Genomic DNA, 21,815 nt, shown 5'->3' with positions numbered 1-21,815 from the left:
GATAATTTTTAGTGCGTTGTGCACACATTAGTATTATTGTATATGTTTATCTGTCTTTATCTTTTGGTTTCCTAATTTTTAATAATTTGCCTGTTATTTTACATGAATCAGTTAGGCTATCAGTTGTACATGTTAAATGGTGCATGCTAGATAAGAAATCGTGATCTGTATCATTGATGGCACTTTTTGTTGCTGTAGCTCTAAACTTCAAACTATGACTTTTTGAAAGAAATATTGATTGATTTAATTTTCAATATAATAGTGAAGTAATGTAATAACAGAAGCTGACGACCTATAACCAGTTTTCATCTCTGAGCTTAAACAGTATTTATTAATTTACCTATTGTTATTTGTCAATACATATTTGTTATGTATATATCTTCAAATGCAGAATTTTGAACAGATTTTTAATTCTTACATCAAGCACGACTGTAATAATAAATCGGCATGGGAAAAAGGTCGAGACTCGCGGCAAATCACCGGCAACAAACGCATGATGTGTGCGAATTGCTTTGATCAACAATCCAGTGGAGTAGGCAAATGTCTCAATCTGGCCATATATTTCTATTTCTTCAGTTGAAAACCTTCTAGGTTCATTGTTGGAGGCCCAGTGCCCGAAGAATATCTTAGAAGCTCCCCTATTCGCCCCAGATTTAAGTAGCAGGTAACCCAAACTAATTTAAAAAATACAAATTAGATGTAAATCCACCTTTTCTTTTCTATGGTCTGTTCAACCTGGTACGATATTTCATTTTGTAAGAAACAATATTTCTTAAAATATATGCCTTAATGTTTTTGTTTTTTAAAGGGGTGCATCATCTATGTTAAATTAGTAGAGTATTCTTAATAGTAAAGCAATCAACAAATTTTTTCAGGCGGGTTTTAATGTCTAACTACCAATTAGGTATCGAGGGCGGGTTATATTAGTAATAAAAACACTTTAAGATAAATAATAAAATTAAGATTTAACGAGAAAAGCAAGTTAATAATGATAATGTAAGAAACATTTAAAATATAATATTTGGCTAATTACTGGCGCCTACCTGCCAGTCAGACCAATTTAAAGAGGAGCAACCCATTTGAGTTGACGCAGAAGCAAAAAGCAGCAATCTTTGCTGCAAAAAATAAAAATGGAATCGTTAAAAATAATTATTAGAATAAAAATAAATAAATAATAATAAAAAAGATTAAAAACCATTGTATTTGAGAGAGAATTTCATACTAATCATGGTCAAAGCAATTATTCGCCTGTAATAAAAACTGCTTGGGCACAAACGTTTCTCTCCAGGCGGAAAGTAAAATAATAAAAAAGGAAATAGAAATAAAATACTGGTGAAGCGCGCTAGAATGAGGACGAAGCTCTAGGGAAGTGAGCTGGGGGGGGGTTATGGTCAAATTGATTTTCAGAATGGCCCTAATTGCCTACATATTGTTGTGAGCTCGTTAGAGATCGAGGAATAACTTCATTAATAGAGCGGCGACTAGAACTCTGGCCCAAGGCAGATAAAGCTTTTCTAATTGGCTAAACAAACAAAATCACAATAAACTATTGGGTGCCATAATTGATTTACGAGTTAGGATCCCTAACGAAGCCCTTCCTCCATTGGTGCTGCGGCCAGGCGCGCACTCTTGTCAATTAAGAACTGCGTGGCGGAGGAGCTTTTGTCGGTATAAAAGTTTGTTTTTTTCTCCAACTTATATAAACATGAGCGCCAAGAATATGGTATGTAAAGCCTATATGTACACCATATAAACGCGTCGCTTCAAACAAAAACATATCCTACTTCTCTCTGTTACCATGGTATGTGTAGATATAAAACCGTAAAGGCTAATCAAACGTTCCATCCCCTGAGGCCAGCATACTCCTTATAACTGATAACATTATATTATATTCTACACCAAGAATAAATTATTACTTCCCCTTCTCAACTGCGTTTGGCGTTTATAATTCTTTAACAACCATCTTTTGTATCGGAACCATCTTTTTTTTTTCTGAATAGAGAAAAATCAATAATTAATGTCTATCAGCATCCTACACTTTTTTTTTGTTTTCTTTTTTAATGACATAAATTTTACTTTTATTAATAAAGTGACTTACAACAAATAGATTAGGTACTTATTCCATCCTCTTCATGAGTGAAGGGAGAAAACATTTTATGATTCTATAAAATACACAGCATCAATTTGAAGTTATTTCTGAAATCAGTAAGGAATGTGATAGCTTGATGGTTAGGAGAGTTGAACTTACATGGAACCCTATTGCTCAGAATAGACGAAATTGAACGAATTGAAAGTGGCCTTTTTTTAAATTAAACTTAAGTTCGTCCATAGTTTAGATTTTTGTAAATAAATTTGAATTGCACCTATATAACTTCTATCGCGTTGTCACAGTTCGGTTCCTCTCGTTATTGTAAAATTAAGAATTATAAAGTGTACCTTTTTATGATACCACCTCGGAACTGTTCAGTACAGTGTGAAGAATTGAGAATTCTTAAGGCAAGAAAATAGGAAAGGATATGATGAAAGTTTTCCTAAGATTGGTTATAGCAACCGAGGAAGAAAGGCATAGAACTTACTTGCAAGGGGACCGCGTATAAAGGTAACATATCACCAAGAAAGAAGAACCAAATTGAGAGTAGGCAGATGCTTTCATCTTTTCCGCAATATTACAAGGAACCATGAGGTATCTCAGGAAATTAAAGAAAAGAATGATACAGGCAAAAAGGTATTATTATTTTGGATTAATTAACAGTTAGAGGAGTAAGCTGGCCTCCAAGAGTACTAAGAACTGTCTCTCTACAAGAACTAATCATATCTAGTCTCTAAGGTAGATAACGATATGCTTCAGGCTGTTGAAAGGAATATTTTTCGATCCTGCAAAAGTGAGTACCACCTTGAAATAAAGAGTTAATCAGTAATAAATAAACTTTCTTCCTAAAAACTCTCTCTTTAAAGTCTGGTTTGGGATTATTTCTTTCTTTTGTACGGAGATCTGAACGAACTCCCAGAAAACTTAAATGTTTTTCAAATTTAATTCTCATTCTCTTTTAAAGCTACCACAGAAGATAAAGCTCCATAGTACAAGCTCCAAAACGTACACAGTATAAGCCTTTGCTTCGTCTTTAGTGAAAAAAAACAACGCGTACACCTAAATTTGAGAGCTTTATGTATTTTGGTGTAAAGAAGCTTTGAAATGGTTGAAACTTATTTTACCTTCGCATAATGTCTTCATAGTTCAAATCCTTAACAGTATTACCTTTTATGCGAAACACAACAATTACTTAGTTGGTTAATCAATATATCCGCCTTTTGAGAACACTCACACTTGATTGATCCAGAAAAGTAATACCCTACAAAATAGGCCTGAACAGTATGGTGATAATGTAAAAGAAGATTTTCTTTCTATTTTCATTAGAACTTCAGTTCATTTTAGTATCAAAGAAAAGACTTAACTGCCTTTTAGTTTTCCTTATGCTCTAAGTCATTCTTCCAATCTCACAATGATAACTTTACTCTGATTTTGCGTAAATGTTCGAGCAATTTTACCTGCAGTATGCGACATTATTTCTTAATCTCATTATCTTTCTATAAAGAGACATACACTACAAAAGTGTTTCATTATATAATTTGTTTGAAGAATGAAGAGGAAGAGTTTTCCGGTATTCACGCCACAAAAACGGTCTCAAAATTTAATTTTACTTAAATTTTCTAAAATGTTGAGGGCTATGTAAAAGTTGAAATTGTTATGTTTTGTACAACCTAATTTTTGTTTAACTAAATAGTGCTATTATCTAAAAAAACATACTTTTTTATGATACTTTTAATACTTAATAATATTTGTTCTAGAACTTATTTCAGAAGAATTTAGTACTCCTTTGATCAGAATATACCTAACAAATAATCCATCTGGATTGTGTTGTTAATGTAACATAATGTAGATATGAATAACCACATTTAATTTCTTTTCAATTAATGCTTTGAATTTTACATGCAATACGGTATTTATATAATAAATACTACTATTTTTTAGTAGAATTTAAGCTAGAATAACTTGTATTTGCTGAAATAACCCCAATTAAAGAATCAGGCTTCTTGTTTGGTCGTACTGTAATGGTTTATTGCAAATATCTATTTCTTCACTTGATTTACATATCTCACTTGATGTTTCATCTCTCATGAGTTTTCAGTGAAATATAGGTAAAGAGAGATTTAAATTATCCTCGCTGTTATTTTGACATTTACTCAAAAATAAATTCTAAAATTGCAGTGTTTAGCTTAGTATTCACTTTTTTTTGTGAATATAAATATTTTAATGATTATTAAAATGCATAGGATGCACTAAGAATGCATTTAGATTGGGGTTTATTGAAATATTCAATGTTCAGTAATTCTAACCGGGCAAAAAAAAACAAAAAGAGCATTCTCATGCTATCTAGCGGCGAATGGTTGAACTAAACTTCTAGTTGCTATTTTCTTGGTAAAAATAATGCATTACTTTTAACTTAGTTTTCATTCGATATTATGCTTTACTTTTTGTTAAAACTATTGTTATTAATAAAGTTCAGTACAAATAAAATATAATAACGTATATTGTGTTAAAATTGTCGTATTAAATGAATCTTCTCTCAAAACGTTTTAGTACAATGATTTATAATTTTTTTTTTGAAACCTAATAATTTTCTACAAGTCCAAATTAATATTTATTACATTTGTTGCAGCATTGATATGTACATTTATAACATTTTTCAATGAACCCAAACGTTATTATTGATAAAAAGAAAATGAATTACGAATAAATAAATTGTGTAATTGACAATTGAGTCTGGAAAATACAATATCACTTTTGTAATTTCATTTTCAATTATTTGCGTGAAATTAATATTAAAAAATATTTAGTTTGACAGAAAAATGGTGTCACTTGATTGAATAATGCTATAGCATTCGTATGTACCGACCTTTCTTTGCTTATTCAGTTAAAATTTAATCTTCTTTCAAAACATTAAAACTCTGTAAGGCTCCAAAAAAAAAAGATTTAATTTAATATTTTTAATTCAATATTTTGTTTTTTAATAATTATAAGGTTTTAAAATACATTGAACTTATTAGATAATGGAGTCGACTAGCTGAAAATCAGCTCAACTGCGTTCCTTATTAAGTCCAATATAGCAATGAATGCGAATCACTTATTAAACGAAGAACCTCTTAAGTTTTTCTTTTGAGATGAAAGCTGCGCTGCAATTAAATTAAATATTAAACATTTTTAGTTTCATTAAATACAGAATGAAAAGAGGTATAATAATTAAAATTTTCTCTCCTTTATCTGAGTAGCCCAGCGAATTTCTTCCACAAAAGCTAGTGAATCAGCGACCAACAGCAATAATGTCTTCAATATCCTGTTCTTCAAGAACTACTTGACTCAAACTTACTAAACTTAAATTTCCTTTTCTTGGCAAACACGTAATTTTATTTGTTGAACTGAATGCTTCCAATGAAAGATTACTTTCATTTTACTTTTTCAGATCGAACCTTTTGTAAAACGTTAAAAACTAAGAGTACCCAAATGTCTAGTAAATTTTGACAACTTTTAATAAATTATTTTAAAAAAATTCTCGTTAACAACGACAAGATAGACAAAATATGAATCAACCTCTTAGTTCCACCTCTTCGGCGAACAATCAAACAATCCCAAAGCTGCCCAAAACTTGGTATTAGTGCTTCTTAACTGTTCTGTTGCGTCCCATTAGTACTCGGTAGAAATATTTGTTAGAATAATGCTCGTATTACTTAAAGAAGCAAAGTCATAAACCAAACACAGACTCTGAAACATACTGACGATTTTTTTGTGTGTAAAACACAGATGCAAAATATCAATTCGCAAACACAAAACCAAAATACTCCATTTATATCTGGCCCTTTTTTGGCCGCAATACTTATCTGTCACAACTGTCAAGTGTCCTTCGGATGATAGGAGATTGCAATTACCAGGGTTCAACAAGCGTTTTTGCGTTTTAGGTTGTTCTATTTTTATAAGCACAATTAAGGCACATTTAATTCTTTTAAGTATTCACGAATGTTTTCATCACTCCAACCTAAATTTGTCCAAATACTTAAATTCTTCTCTGAGATCAAGAGAGGCTTGGTGACAAAATATTCTCAGTAATTTCATATCAAAGCCATCTGTTTACCATGAGAATGCCTGATTGTTAACTACAATAACATTGGTGAAACAGTCTTCGTAAGAACAAAAGTGTTCTGGATTCAGTACTTACACAGCACGATAATTATCCTCCTAAGGGAACAGAGATGCCATTACATATTTCTGGATAAGACAATAAATCAGTCACTAAAACATATCCATTTCTTAGGATCCTCTTGATTTAAAAAAAACAAAAAAAGACAAAATGTAATCACATGTTTGCACTCTAAAGTAACGCGATTATATCCCTCATATTACCTACTTGCCAGGTGATTGTTGTTTCTAGTGTAATAAGCAAAAAGTATCGAGTAATCGATACCAGGAATTAAAAGAAAAGTATCGATATATTTATCGTGTCTGATATTGAAACATATCTGTTACCTTCTCTGCTATTACATACCGCTATTTACTGTTACAAGAAAATTTCGGAAACGTGTGGTACGTTTGATGTGTTAAAATTAACATCTATTTGGCTTCGGCAAAAAATTACATGGCACAAATCCTAAAGATTTTTAAATCTCCGGTGGTACTTGCTTCCAGAAATAAAACTGCAACATCCAAAAGTTCCCCATCTCAGTATTGTGTAAATTTAGTCAAGTGAGGAAATATTTTTATTTTAAAGTCAGTTTTTTTTTTCTAATAAAATCATTTATTCTCCAGTATTGTAGCTTGTGTTTTTTATATTTTTTTTCAGAACTCATGACTATGAAAATTTTTTGTGCACATTACTGTTACCGAAAGCAGCCAGAAGTGCTGCATTTGCAGTCAGAGCATTTAACATTGAAGTAGCCAGAGTTGCAGATCAAACATCGGAGGGGAATTTAGCAGCCATGAGAATGAAGTTTTGGGAAGAATCTTTAGACAAACTTTATGGAAATAAAGCACCGGAACACCCTGTGGCATTAGAATTAGCCAGAGTGAGCGTTTTAGGTATTTTTTCTAGAAACATTCATTTATGATATTATGTAGGTAGATGAAGCTATTTCACTTTTGTTGTCATTTAAAAGCATCGCAATCTGGAATTTTTTTCTTTGTGTAAACCATTTTAGACCATAGTGAACCATTTTTTTTATTATTAAGCTTCGTATTATTATCTTTAGAAAAGAAGGATTAAAATGATTAAAATTGAATGTCCTTTAACAATGATTTAACTTTCTAAGATGGTTTATAATTTTCACTGTAGAGAATTTGATTAGGTGTATTAGTCATAATTTGTACACTACCTAAACTATTACAATATTCAATTTTAGTAAAAAATTTTGTTTTCAAAATGAAACCTGCTATCTTGATATTAATTAACAACGAAACAGCTTAAGTAATTGAATGGCTAGAATAATTTGATTCATTTTCGAAAATAATCTTTACGGAAACGAAACTTCAAGGAAGTCCTAGAAATTCAACATAGTTTTATAATTAATTTGTTCTAATAAAGTTTTATAAGTATTTTATTAAATTAGAGACCCAATATGTTGTATACTTAAATGCGTAAAAACTAATGTTATACTTATTTGTTATGATATATTGATATTTCTTGTTCAGATTGTGGGAAAGCACAATCTACTTAAGAGACAATTATCAAGATTGGTATCTGCAAGATCGAAGATTCTGTTAACATTTTCTTTCGAAAGTATGGAATTAATGGAGAAATATGCTGAAGAATCCGTGTCCCCTGTTTATTATCTCATTCTCCAGGCTTCAGGTGAGTAGATTTTTGAATTTTGATTCTCCTTATATATATAAACACATCCGTAAATACATAACATTTCATTATCATTACAGGCGTTCAGAACTTACACGCTGATCATGCCGCGTCACATCTGGGTAAAGCTCAGGGACTGACCAATTTATTGCGATCATTACCATATAATGCCAATAGACGTCAGCTTTTATTGCCACAAGATGTCTTAATAAAACACTCAGTGTCACAGGAAGATATTTTACGACAACGTAACAGCAATGCTATTAAACAAGTCGTGTTTGACATTGCCTCTTCGGCCAATTTACATCTTCAGAAGGTACAATATTGTTGTAATTGCATTTTCCAAGCAAATCTGGGACTCACTTTGAAGCTAAGAGGCTTATGAGCTTCTTAAATTAGTTGGACATGAATCCTTTTTGGGAAGGGTTTACTAATGATCTGAAAAACTGTGGTCTTAACTTTTCTTTTGTCATTCCGGATCTCTAGCTTCCTGATTCGCCCTGTGGCAAATCTTTTCTCCTAAGGGGAATTCTATGGGCGGGAAGAATTAAGATATTTTTTTTTTGCCAATCGGGCATGTGTTGCGAATTCACCACTATGCTTAAAAAAATAATAATGCAATACAATAAAATTATATTTTTATTGGTAATGCTTCTCACCTTTTTCGCTAATATTCAAGTGTAGCACCTTCAAAAGCATTTTTTATCCTAATATTTATTGTTACTTTTCAGGCAAGATCGCTGCGAAACGACGTGCCAAAAGAAGCACTTGTAATATTTCTTCCAGCCGTAGCTATATCAAATTTCTTAGAAAACTTGAGAAATGTTGATTTTGATGTGTTCACACCTTTTATCCATCAAAGAAACATCCATTTAGGTGTGTCACTTTTCTGGAGAAAATTATTTTCAAGTTACTGAGAATAACTTATCAGGTTGTTAATTATATTTCTTAATTTTTTATTTCTTTTTATAATTCTTTGTTAGCGACAAGTAATTATTTGTTATTGAATTAGAATTTTTTAATTGTTGCCGGCGTAAATTAATATTTGTACATAGTGTTATGTATAAATAGTGTTAATAAAATTCGTTTATTTAAATATTTTTGGTTAGACTGTTTTTATATTAATAATTTATCGTCTGGCAGTTATTATGAACCAAAATCCATATTCTTACTTGTTTAGTTATTCATTTTAAGAAAGATTGATTTTGTAGCTGTTCATATTCCAGAACATATTGAATATTTGGTTAGATACAACATATCAAAGATAGACGCGTAGCTTGTTTGTTTTTTATTTTTAATCTGACCACTTCGGATTGTTAACCATCTTCAGAGATTGTTGCAGAGATTTAAAATGTTATCGAAAACAGTAGATTTGCTGCTCAGTCAGTATTAAAAAGATAACATCTGCTCATGGTTAAGTAACATAGTTCAATTTTTGCCGACTTCAATGACAGTTACGATCTATTAAGGATAATCCGTAACTCTACAAGAGTCTGCCAATCTCTGGAGAGAATGAAATTCCGAAGCCGGTCTGTTTGAATAAAAGCCTTCATGCTAAGACGAATGAAATCAGATATAAATAAGCATAAGCAATTGTCAAACGAATTGAAATTCTAGGGAAAACATTGCTGGAGTGCTAGCTCTATAAAAATTGGAATTATACAGAAGAAATCTTATATCAGCGGGGATTATAAGAGTGCAGTTCAGAATTTAGTTGACAGTTTCTCTTGCGCTTCATTTGAAAAATCGAAATGCCCAGGAAAAAAATAATATAAAAAAGGTTTGTAAATTAATATTTTCTCAACGAACTAAATTCTTTCTTTTTCACTGTAAAGAATTAATTGATAGATTTATCTTCAGCTTGCCTACAGTTTCGCAAGCTGTGTATGAGCATGTCTTTGATAAAGAGAATTTGTTCTCTTTAACACACTAAACTTAGGTAGTGGTAATATCCTATTCTCTCCACCTTCCTCACTACAGTTCTGATGCTTGAGTAAATGAGTGGTCACCGAAGCGTTTTTGGAATTAAAAATTAATGGTTGCCAATATTTTTGAGCAAGACTTGTGAAAGTGTATGTAAAATTGAAGAAATTCGAAGTAAAACTGGTTAGGATATCGTCAAGGACCTTTTCTAATGCGCACTTCTTTTCAAAGTTCCAGTTTACTGAATTATTTGGTTCAAACCTTACCTTCTAAGGAACCTGATTGTAAAATTCAAAGATTGAAGGTAATCGTCTTTTCGTGACGTTGAGTATTTTGAAGATTTTTTTTGTTTTCTACTTCGACTACTCATGTAAAGTCGTATCGCTTTTTCTTTCTTTTCTTTTTTTTATTCTGTTCCTGAAAATTGTTCCTGGTGGGTTTTGGGATATCGTACGTCCCTCAAAAGTTCTTTAACTCAGGGAATCTTAATTGACGTTATTTAGCTTGTAAAAATTCGAAGAAAACCTTGAGAACGTTGAAGAAAAGTCGTATGAGTGATTAACCCCAGATTTAAGACGCAACTGAGGTTGCTCAAGCTACCAAAGACTTCTCAGTATCCTGAAAAGCTAAAGTTACAATTGCCTGTGGATGTTATAATTAAGATAATCGCTTCCCTCACTGTAGGCGTCAATTTTTTTAGTCTGAATAGAATTCCAAAGAAGTTTTATTGGATACTGGTTGGATTAAAGGGGTACTAAAGAATCAGGGTTTACCCTATATAATCTTGCAAAATAATTATACACCAACAATTTTAGGTAAAATAAATTTTTCTCACTTAGTAGCAAAAATAAAAAGATGAAATTTGTATTGGCCTTCTTTACTGGTGTCACAGCATGTAATGATATGATTTTTTATAAGTCAAATCTTAAGATATATGAATATATAAATTGCAATACTTATGTACGAATGTGTTTATAATAATATTCAATAAAAATATTAATAAAATAAAATAATTAAATATCTCTTCGGTTCTTTCAATTGTCTGTCTTATATTTCTAATTTGTCATTCAGTTTCTAATATTTTCTTAAAATTAATAATCACAACCATACAAACTCGATCAAATGATCATTGCTAATACATTTCCGCATTCTCAAATCTTCTTTTTAACCGTTTAAACATGACCATACGCATTTAGCATTTCACGACCATCAGATTCTGTATCACAGATTTGTATACTCCGTAAGTAAATCGATCACTTTCTGCTGTTGGCTCTTTATAATCTTGGAGATTGTTTTTTTTTTGTCATTTTATTCATGGTGTTATGCAGATTTACAGACAGTGTTTTTATTGTTCAAAGGAATTACCATTGGTGGTTGCTTGTTAAACGATCTTATACATGGAGGCGGACATTCTTCCTTTGATTTATAATATCTTGAACAAAACTCTGACATTCTTGCACATGCTTCGATTATTTGTTCTTCAGGAACTGTTAGCACTATTCTCATATAGCCGGCAAATTGGAAGCTCTGTAACATTATCAAATAGGTTTTTGAAAATAATTTTCAGATTATAATTTTATAAATGTTCGTACAAATATTAATTGAACATTTATTTTCTTATTAAATGAATGAGAAATAAAAAAATTATGTACCTCTCCAGGTAAACAAAAGACGGATTCCTCTTCTACCATTTTTTTAACAAAATCCATTCCACCTTTAAACCTCGGAAATTTCGTCATATCAATTTTCACCTAAAATTAAGTATTTCATGTTAAAAAAAAATTGTGTAAGTTTGATATTAAAAATTTGTGAAGGACTTTTCCATGGCAAGTAGTGAAGGGATTCCTTAATGTACTCCTCTGCCTTCAATTTACTTCTCTTGTATGTTAAGAAAGCTGTAGTAAAGGCAAGGTGAGGTAAAGATGGTATTGATAACTGCTGATAGGGATTTTTTTTCCCCCACGTAAACTTTTAGGGTTATGGGGAGCTTCTTTGCGTTAAGGCATTCTTCAGTGAAAGTGACATGTTTTTATAATGAAACAGCTCTTCTTACCATCATGTACATAGCTCCTTGTGGCATGATCGGCTTTAGTCCATTTATCTCAGAAATCAGGGAATAAGCTATTTTTGCCTGCCTCTGTAAGTTAAGTTTTGAATAAGCTTGGTAAAACGTTTTAAATAAAGAATTAAAAGTCAAATTTACCAACTTCAATAATATCTATCGTTGACTGATAGAATTCTTGGGGTGTTTCAGATAATATTTTCGGTATAGCGCCTTGTACTATAGTATTGCCGCCAATTATTCTTTGACTTAGCTTTAGCAGTCCTTGCTTTACCTGTAAAGTTTAATATTAGCGTAATATAGAGTCTTAAATAATCTTCAATTCAATGAAGAATCAAATTAATTACCTCTTTTAAAATTTCGTCCCTGTCGTTAACGATAATCCAACCCATTCTCCATCCAGGAACTAGAAACCTTTTTGTAAGACCACTGCATGATAAAATTGGTACATCGCTGGACAACGATGCCATAGAGATGTATTTGTGACCTTTGAATACCTGAAAAAAAAAAATGTATATGGTTGTTCTGTTCAAAAATCTTTAAATTTTGATTATTTTCTGCTGTTGTTAATTAGACTTCATATCAGCAATAAAAGTAGTGGATTTGAAGCCATCAAAGCTTTTGATAATTGACGTTAAATGTTTAACATGCCTTTGATTACAGATCTAAACATTACTGAACAAGAACACATTCCTTGCGTTGCAAAAAGTTGTTACTCCAGCGATTTATCTTTTGCTTATTTTATTTTTTTTTGTTTTCTTATCCTTGTTCTTTAATACACTTATGAAATTTCACTTTCTGTAGAGATGTCGTTCAGCAGTTGCGTCAACCTGAAGATTAGTTGATTTGTTTGGTGGATAGATACTTGGTAGTGGATCTTCTGCATGTGATGGACAAATAAGTTATTTGCCTTCATGAGAGGTTTGTTTGTTGTCAAATTTATTTAATTTAGAAAGTTGCTCTGATCCAGAAAGTTGTTTTCATAGTCTGCGATTAAAGACATGAACAAAATTCTTTAATGATGTACTCCAGTGATCGGTCACGGCTTTCTGATTAACAGGGGCTTTTAAAACAGTGTGTTGTACTGCTTCCAACTCTTTTCAGAAATAGAAATACGTGCACAGAGTACTGAAAGAATAGAACAGAAAGGTGGCCTGGATGGAGAGAAGACACTTTTCTTTCCCTCTTATTTTCGGACAATTTGTTCATTAACGCCTACGACCACGATAATACAGTGGCAGATACTAATTGTTAGCATAATTAATATAATATTGAGACTTGAAAGGTCCAAAAATGCATGGATTAGGGAGATGTTGCAAACTATAGAAAAGACGCGTTCTAGGGGACCTTGCAAAAGTACTGTAAGTCATGTCCAACGAAGTAAGAAAGGTGACAAGAGAAATATTCAAAGCTGGAAACCATTATTTAGAAAATAAAGAGACGTCGAAGAGAAAAACCTGTTCACTAACCAAATGTTCATAGATTTCATCTGCTATTATTGGTACATAGTAGCTAGAGGCTATTTGCACAATATCTCTAAGATGTCTTTCACTAAAAACAGAACCACAAGGATTTGACGGGTTGTTCACTACAATTGCCGCAGTATTCTCGTCTATGAGAGATTTCATATGATTCAAATCGACTTCCCAAGCTCGTGTTGGCTGTAACCATAATAAGAAATTACAAACTTACAATAAAATATTTTGAACTAATTTAAAAAGTGACACGTATCAATGCCTTTTTTTTTTACTTACATCTAGATTATATTGTTTTACTTTTATGCCCAAACCTTCTGCGAGTGTTTTATAAATGGGAAAGCCTGGTCGAGGAATTAATATATTTTGTCCAGGATCAGCTATCGCGGAGATACAAAGATCCAAGGCACAAGAACAACCACTACAAAGAATTACATCCTGTAAAGTAAAATGAAAATTTTAACATATTTCTGAAATGGCAAGTTTTCATGTGGCATATTTCATGTTGTAAATTAAGATTTTTTCAGTCATTTTGTTCTAACTTCCTTTTATTGTTTAAGAATTCGTGCAGATTTTTTCGCATTTGATTTTTTACCGGAAATAAATTTTTTGGCTCCTTTTGTTTTTTTTTCGACACAAATCAAAAACTGATAATCATAGATAATTCGTATTTTATGAATTCTATTTTCTCTGAAGAGTATGTATTGTGACCATGTCATTATTCTGTATCGACTTTTCACTTTACTGAAAAAGAAGTTTTAGAACATAGTCATTTTCTCTCTCTCTCTCTCTCTCTCTCTCTCTCTCTTAAATACGCCTACACACAGAGAGAGAAAGAAAAACTGAGTGAATGAGTGAGAAAAATGATTAGTGAATGAATGTTTTACTCTTTTGAGTTTTCTCGATTGTAGCTCGAAACATTTTTTTAAACTGGTTGCATACATGTCGCATCTATAACATTTATTTGAAACAATAAATTAGATTAATGGTGCTTCTGAGGGAGGAATGTGTGTTGGTTTCAATTCTAAGTGTCATTTCCGATTAATGTTAGATTCTCTCACTTATATGGTGAGATGTCATCACGTTTTTCCAACGATGTCGTCTTATTGTTGTGAATTTGAATATCAGTTTAATGTATCATCTATTGAAAATTCGAAGTTTGAGTGTCGAGCAACATCGACTGCTGAGGTCATTAGCGCCAATTGTTATTTTTTTTTTTTTTTTTTTTTTTAAGCGCATCAACAGCTGAGGTTATTAGCGCTCGGAGCTTTTTCCAGTGCACTGCCGGCCTCCGGACAGAGTTCTCTCGTTACAGACAACACTGTCCATCACCGGACAGTGAGCTGTAAGAAGCTCCTAGGAAGAGAAAATCTAAGGGTCAGCTGCTGGATTCGAACCCGGGACCTCCGCGTGGGAGTCCAGTATGCTAACCTCATAGCTAATCCCTTCCCTATTATTATTATTATTATTGCTATTCCCAACATTTTACCCATAGAAGTTGTTTGATAAAATATTACCTGGGGAGAAACTTTATAATCGCCGTTTGATGTGTAATTTGCCACAGCTTCTTTCGCTTCCTGGTAACCTAAAATAATGGTAATAATTCAATTGTACAAGTTTTTATTAATAACTTTATAAAAATCCATTGATTCTAGTTTGAAAATTACCTGTGGAAGCAGTATACCCATTGTATTTTCCACATTTCAGACTTTCTATTACAGCTTCAGTCACTACGTCTGATGTTTTTAAATTACCGAACACTGTAGGATCGCCTGAAAAAAAAAATTGTAATAATTAGGACACTATATTTTTAACACAATAAGGAAATCTTTTCATTGCTTTAAAAATAAACAAGGAATGTACGAAATTCCTTGTATTTGGGTTGTTTTGATTTTGTTTGTTTCACTTTGTTTTTTTAACTCTTTTCAAACATGGTATCACTAAAATTATAAATGAATTAGGGTTCAATGAATAACTAGGATATTTGGGATACTATCCTTTTAATAATTCTATACAAAATTTGTGTTTTTCATTTATCACAACCGAGACGTACTTCCGTTATTACGACGAACTTTACGTTTCGTTTTGTCGTAGAGATTAATGTGAGAAACGAGTAAATCCATTAAAACTTTAATAAATCCTCTGGTGAGAATTTTTGGCATTGACATGCAAAACACATCTTTATTTTATTGCTTACACTGAGAATACCCAAGTTGAGTTGTTAGAAGAAGGCAAAGTTACTGACTGCTTTGAGCGGTTGTTACATTGCAGCCCGCGTGTAATTGTAAGGATTCTGCAATGCTTTAGGGAAGACAAGAAGTAATAGTAGAAGACCCAAATGAAGAAAAGCGAATAATGGAACACTTCTATACCAGTTTTTAACTGATTGAAATCATCCCAATTTCTTCGCAAGATCCCTAGAAATCGATTGAGCAATTTAAGCTTGAGGGGAAGGTTGAACGTAGTTATGTTTGAGCTCACGGAGACCTGTCCAGTTGTGTTGAACTTCTCATTCAAGTGCTATAGATATGTACTTTGCTCATTTGGACCAAGGAGAAGTTCATTGTTCAGCCCCACCCCTGCCTCCAGTCACCAGAAAGACAAGAAAAGGTTTGCAGAAGGCCAAGAAAGAGAAATTTGGCCTCCTGCCTGTCTTCCTCAAAAAAACAATCTCTTTCCAAGGTAATATCAAAAAAGTAGTTTTCATTTTTTTTTTTTTTTTTTTTTTTGGACGAGTTAAATTTTAAATTTTCCAGATTCAATATTTTTGACTGGGGGTGATCGTCATAAATTGGAATGAAAAAAATATTTTGATGGTAACATTTTTCTGTTTTTCTGGTTTTGATTTACATAATATAAAATTATTGTTTATTTTAAAATAGCCTTCGGATATTTTATTTGTAATTATTGTAAAATACCTTTCAATATTTGCATCGTTTAATTCAAAACTGGTACGGTGGCCATTTTTTTTTATTGGCAGGTAGCCAGAGATGCAAATTTCGAAGTTGTTGAGCCAGTTATACAAGACCCCACTTTTACTACATTCGCCAACTTGTTATTAGTTACGCTACATTTATTTTTCCCGCAACAAATTTATTCAATAATATTTTTTAAATACTTCTTTGGTCAATAATTAAAATAGAAAAAAATTGTTTTCTCATAAAAACAAATAAAAAACTATAAATACGAGTGGAAAACCACTAATACTATTGTCTATTAAGTCACACAACAATGCATAAAAGTACGCTTTTTAAAGTAAGTTTCACAATGATCTTTCTTTTAACACTAAACTTGTGAGTTTACCATAGGCACTTTTGGGCCGTAAGCGGCATGGTAGTAAGCTGTGGATGTCCTACTTCCAGGCAACTTGTCGAGATCAGTCCCTTATATGGCTTCTGGTGTTATTAGGTCGTCAGCATCTTAAATAATTGCTTCCGACAACAAAACAATGCACTTTAAACACATCTGGAAAGGAAGTTTTATGAGATAGGAAAACACATGTATTTCTTTTCCATTTCTCCTAGATTATAAAGTGCGAAAAATCAGAAGTAACATTGCTGTAAAACAGAAAATCTTATAACCTGCGGGAAAAAAAATGTAAATATTGGATGATTGTTCGTTTTAATTATTTTAGTCGAGCTTTTTATTTACACAAGGAAATACTTTAAGAGCTCATTTTTTTGTGCTAGTTCAGGATCTACAGAGATAAACGATGAGAGCACAATTTGAATTCGTATCCACGGCTAACTGTGGCTTCTAACAAACACAGTCAATATTACCTGCCCCAAGAGAATAATATTCAATAGATCAGTTACATGCGAACATCCCAGATGTGAAAGAACAATTGACCTACTAGGACGTTTTAAATAATACCGTCTTTTAGATGAACACAGAGACATAATTTTTAAAAAAAGGCCATGTACGAGAAACTTTAAGCTCTTCAAAATTAAAGTAATGGTTAGTGAAGGAACACCAGAAAAAACGATATGGGAAACCAGAAGATAGCTGAACGTTAAACCAAGAGGATTGCTTTCCTGCTATGAATGGATGATGCTCAAATTTGATGTGAGAAGATGGTGGTAGAGAACTGAGAAGAGAGTCAATGGTGGGAAATTGAGGATGACCAGGCTTAGATTGAGCAAAGGTCAATCAATGCTCTGGAGGTACATAAAATAATTGAGAAACTTTGGAGAGATGAATGAAGAAATACAGAATTTGGATATAGAAAAAATGAAAATCATCCCATTAAAAGATCATTTCCTCCATTGCAGTCCTGTCGCTAAATATCCACTAGAGAACCTTGAAGACGGAGATATGACTGCTCACGAACTTCTTTTCCTCACCGCAATCATCACTTGTAATGAACACACGAAAATTACCGACAATTCTAGCATAATTATTTAAAATAATAATAACAATAACTGATAGATTAACCGAGATACGGGAAATCAATAGACTGATATTAATAATTACAGGAATTATAACTTAAGGCAATTTTCATCTAGTTTTTTCGTACATTTTTAATATTTTTTTAAACATGTTTTTTTTTTCCTTTAAAATCTTTGGACGACATTAATTAACTAATTTAAAATAATCTAAGGTGAACATTCATCTGACTTTCTCTCAATAACATTTCCAAGTTTCTAAATTTATTTCACAAAAAACATAGTAGAAATTGTAGAACCAAGAATTGCATTAAGTGATACTAGTTGTAGGCATTTAAAGGAAGCTTAAGTGTCTAAGAAATGAATTTAAAGAATGTCCAAGTGACAAAAAATGTGGAAAAATGTGACAAGTTAAATTTAAATTTTTACAAGTACGCAAAGTTCAGATAAAATCGTACCAGCCATTTTACTAAAACTGTTAAAAAAAAAGAGTGAATAATTCTATCAAGTTGCTGAACAATCATATTTGAGCTACTTGCATGTTTTGCTTCCGAGCTAAATATTTGCATGCGTACGAAAAAGAAGAATATAAGGAAGTGGATATGATGGCCATCGATCTAAGGGTCAACATTTCACCTTATACTTACATCGGAGTCCTGGACATTGTCTAAACACAAAAGTAAAATACTTTATGCAACTGAGATGAGGTATCTAAAGAAGATAGTGGGGTAGACCAGAAGAGACAGGATTCTTAACGCCGCATTAAGAACCAGCTTGAAAGTACTGCTAGCAGAAGAAGTAATAGAAGAGAATAGTAACGGAAGGGGTAATTCAACCAAAGATATGATTCCAAAGTCCATCTGGAGCAATGAAAAAATACCATTTTTATTTTTCATTGCTTATAATAACTTCTTGCTTTGGTGTTACGCAAAAAGTTTTATAGGCCAGGGTAAATTTTTGTGGAAATTAGAAATTTTATATAATTTTAGAAAAATTAAGAATTCATTTTTATAATAACATTTTTTTTTTATACAATTAAGTCCCCTCCTCAAAAGTCGGAAGTTAACTGAACTTAGTCTTGCCCTGATATACATAAATACCTACTCGACTTGTTGCTGTGGAATATTCCATTCCCAACCACCTGCATTTCTAAGTTTATGGTCTCTTTCTCTCTTCTTTTCTTTCAACATTCTTTGGTAAATAAACTACTTTTTATTTTAAAAACTAAATATATACCATCAAGAGTTTGGTGTAATTGTAGTTAAAATTATTAATACTGTCCTTTTTGAACGGAAATCTTACAGAATACAAATTAATTGATCAATTTACGTGAATAAAAGTAAATTGATAGATTACGTATATGAATAGATAGAGACATAAAAGTTCAAATTTTAATTACTTTTTAAATTAACAAACATCACATGTTAAAATTGCTTTTCAGAATTTCTTATCGCGTAAAATTGATTGGCCCAATATCTAAAACAAACATGTGTGCAATGAAAATTTAGTAGGAAAAAATAACAAAAATTTTTTATCGAAATTAATTAATAAGTGGCGATCTCCTTGTTGAAGCTCCAAAAACCAGCATAAAAAGAACAAATAACAAGCAAAAAATTGTATTGCACAATGTGGTCATTTTTATTTATGACTTTTTGAAAATATATATTAAAATTCATTTAAACGTAATACAAAATAATTATTTCTGCTATCGGAGTGGTGTTATTCTGGATTGAGATGATTGAAATATTTCTTAGCTTTTGTAATTTGATAACAACTGCGATATATTTTGTTTTTTCTTTTTAATGCCCGAATAAACAATTTTTATAGATTGAATCGTCGCTTTGATGCGGAATGTAGAATAACATTTGTCTGTACATGATTAAACTGGTGATATTTTTCTTAAATATATTTTTACTTTTTCTCTGAATCATTGAAATATTTCGTTGGTTTCAATATCTAATAATTATCTTAAAAGTTAGTTAGTGATTGTTTCCAGTGAAAGTTTCTTTACGTTGTTGAAGAAAGGAAGAAATAATTCCTATGTAGGTTGTAGTTTTAGTTTAGGTACCAATCCGCATTTTGGGATTGTAGGAAATGAGTGGAATTGATTGGCTAAATTAGGTGCTTGTCTGCATTTTTTGGAATCTGCTGATGACTTATCTTCAGGCATATGTCTGTGCTAGTTGTCAAAAATGGATGTGCTCTATGAATTGTCTGCAAATAAGAACACTAATTAGGGGTCCTCGTTAGGGCTAATAGGAAAGTTTGCCTGTTTATCTTAGGGAATTTTGAGGTGAGGTCATTAAAAGTTATACACAAATTTCTTTTTTCCCACCAACGTTGAAAATGGTAAAAAATTTTAGTTACATAAATGTTAAGCTATATAATCATAACTGTTATGTTCAACAGTTTTGAATCCTTTACCTTAAGTTTTCTTTTTACGGCTGTGTGGGTTCTGAGAAGAGTTTATTAAAGATTTTCAGTTGGAATTGATTGACTAGTGGAAAAGCGTAGGAAATTTTCTTTCAGGTTATTGACCGAATAGTTGGAGATTTTAAACAGAAAGCTCATTTAAACTTTAAATGTCATTCCAGCACTCTCTTTGTAAATTTACAGATCAAAATCCCTCACCCAGAAGTACCACTTTATTGAGTGGATTCTTCACTATTTTGAGAATTTCCCGAAGTGGCTTTAAAGATTTTCTACAAACGTTAACACTGATATTTCTTTTATTACACTCATCTTAGACTTTTCTTTGAAAAAATTGTTCCCTAGTTGTCATTTTTATTGTAATGTATTGTCTCGTATGTACATATAAGAAGGACTTAGTGCCAAAAGCTCAAGTTTAAGAAAAATTCAAGTTGAAGTTCCTCTCTATTATTTGGAACTCTCTTTTTGAAGAAAATTTGTTTTATTGCAGTTTAGGGGTGGGATGGAGTTTTTATTGAAAATATCCATTGTTATGTTCTGTTTTACAGAGTGTGTACCGTCGTTAGTAAGCATTAAATTTGTTTTTAACGAATTTCGTAGTTATAAATAACTCTGCTTTCTACTACACAGTTCAATCCAACTGGGTAGCTAGACATTAATAAGATGATTCATAAAATAAAATTAATTAATTAATTAAAATTAAAAAAGTAATTTAAATGATTTACCTATACGTTATTTCTACTTTTATAAATAATAATTAATTTGCATGCTTTAAAGTAAGTAACACTTCTCTCTTACCGATAGATAAAGCGATCATATGCTTGTCAGGATTTGGCTGCAAGTTGAGTGATTCCACGATATGCCTTATAGGATTATGAGTATTCTTTGCCATTTGAGAGCTTTCCACTTTCCATCCTTGACGTGCCATCGAGTTGTTGTTTGTCTGGGATAGAGTAAGTAACTTGTTACAGTGATTGCTACTTTGCGAATGAACGCCAGCTTTCCAACAGACTTGATATAAAGGAGCGGGGATTGATCACTTGATTGGCCGGTTACCACTTGAACTTGGAGGCTCGTCCCTTATGTAAGTATGTTGTTAGCCAAGGTTGTATGACGTTGGAGAAGGGTGTAGGTGCGCCGTAAATTTAAATTTGTCCTATTGTCCGGAACACTATTTCACTTTTTTAAAAAAACAACCTTTTTTTAAAGTGGTTGTCCGGAACGAAGTATATTCTATTTTTTCTTAAGGAAAGTTAACTACAACCAAGTCTAAAAATCAACATTAATATTGTTTGTTTTTCATCAGACTAAAATGATAATACATTTTGAAAATAAAATTTCTTTTCTTCCTAAAAAGATTAGAATTTTTGTGAATTTATTATCGCAAAACTTGATAAAAATTCTCTGCTACAAGTCATTTTTCTTGGATTTTTACCCCGGGAAATCCCCTGTATAAATAGGGTGAAGATTTATTGATTTATATTTAGAAAAGTTAACAATGTCAAGAACATGATATTCGTGTGTTATACGTATTACTTATCTTTTCTGTCTTGGTATGAACGTTTTCTTAAAGTTATTGTTTTCAGCCTTTTTTTTCTCTCTCTCTCTCTAAGTTTGCATACTTTTTTTAAGTATCTGCCTTATG

General features: G+C 31.8%; 2 protein-coding genes across 2 annotated transcripts; one reads left to right on the top strand and one right to left on the bottom strand.

Annotated features, from left to right (window-relative positions):
* Positions 1 to 6,557: 6,557 nt before the first annotated feature.
* On the top strand, positions 6,558 to 8,978 carry sicily (NADH dehydrogenase (ubiquinone) complex I, assembly factor 6 homolog sicily). Its single transcript, XM_074131788.1, has 5 exons — positions 6,558 to 6,793; positions 6,891 to 7,113; positions 7,736 to 7,895; positions 7,976 to 8,211; positions 8,627 to 8,978. Exons 1-5 carry the CDS (start codon positions 6,687 to 6,689, stop codon positions 8,810 to 8,812), a joined length of 912 nt encoding a protein of 303 aa, XP_073987889.1. The 5' UTR covers positions 6,558 to 6,686; the 3' UTR covers positions 8,813 to 8,978.
* A 1,602-nt stretch (positions 8,979 to 10,580) lies between these two features.
* Tat (Tyrosine aminotransferase) lies at positions 10,581 to 21,182 on the bottom strand. The gene is made up of 10 exons (XM_074131787.1): positions 20,969 to 21,182; positions 15,023 to 15,127; positions 14,873 to 14,940; positions 13,635 to 13,793; positions 13,350 to 13,541; positions 12,228 to 12,377; positions 12,026 to 12,154; positions 11,872 to 11,955; positions 11,471 to 11,569; positions 10,581 to 11,345 (listed from the first exon to the last, which is right to left on the bottom strand). Exons 1-10 carry the CDS (start codon positions 21,096 to 21,098, stop codon positions 11,139 to 11,141), a joined length of 1,323 nt encoding a protein of 440 aa, XP_073987888.1. The 5' UTR covers positions 21,099 to 21,182; the 3' UTR covers positions 10,581 to 11,138.
* Between the last annotated feature and the right edge of the window lie 633 nt (positions 21,183 to 21,815).

Source organism: Rhodnius prolixus, unplaced genomic scaffold, assembly GCF_049639745.1.
Source record: "Rhodnius prolixus isolate KJV_2025 unplaced genomic scaffold, Rpr scaffold_4, whole genome shotgun sequence".
Classification (NCBI taxonomy): Eukaryota; Metazoa; Arthropoda; class Insecta; order Hemiptera; family Reduviidae; genus Rhodnius; species Rhodnius prolixus.
Note: the sequence above shows the minus strand (reverse complement) of the source record. Positions and strands in the feature narration are given on the sequence as shown.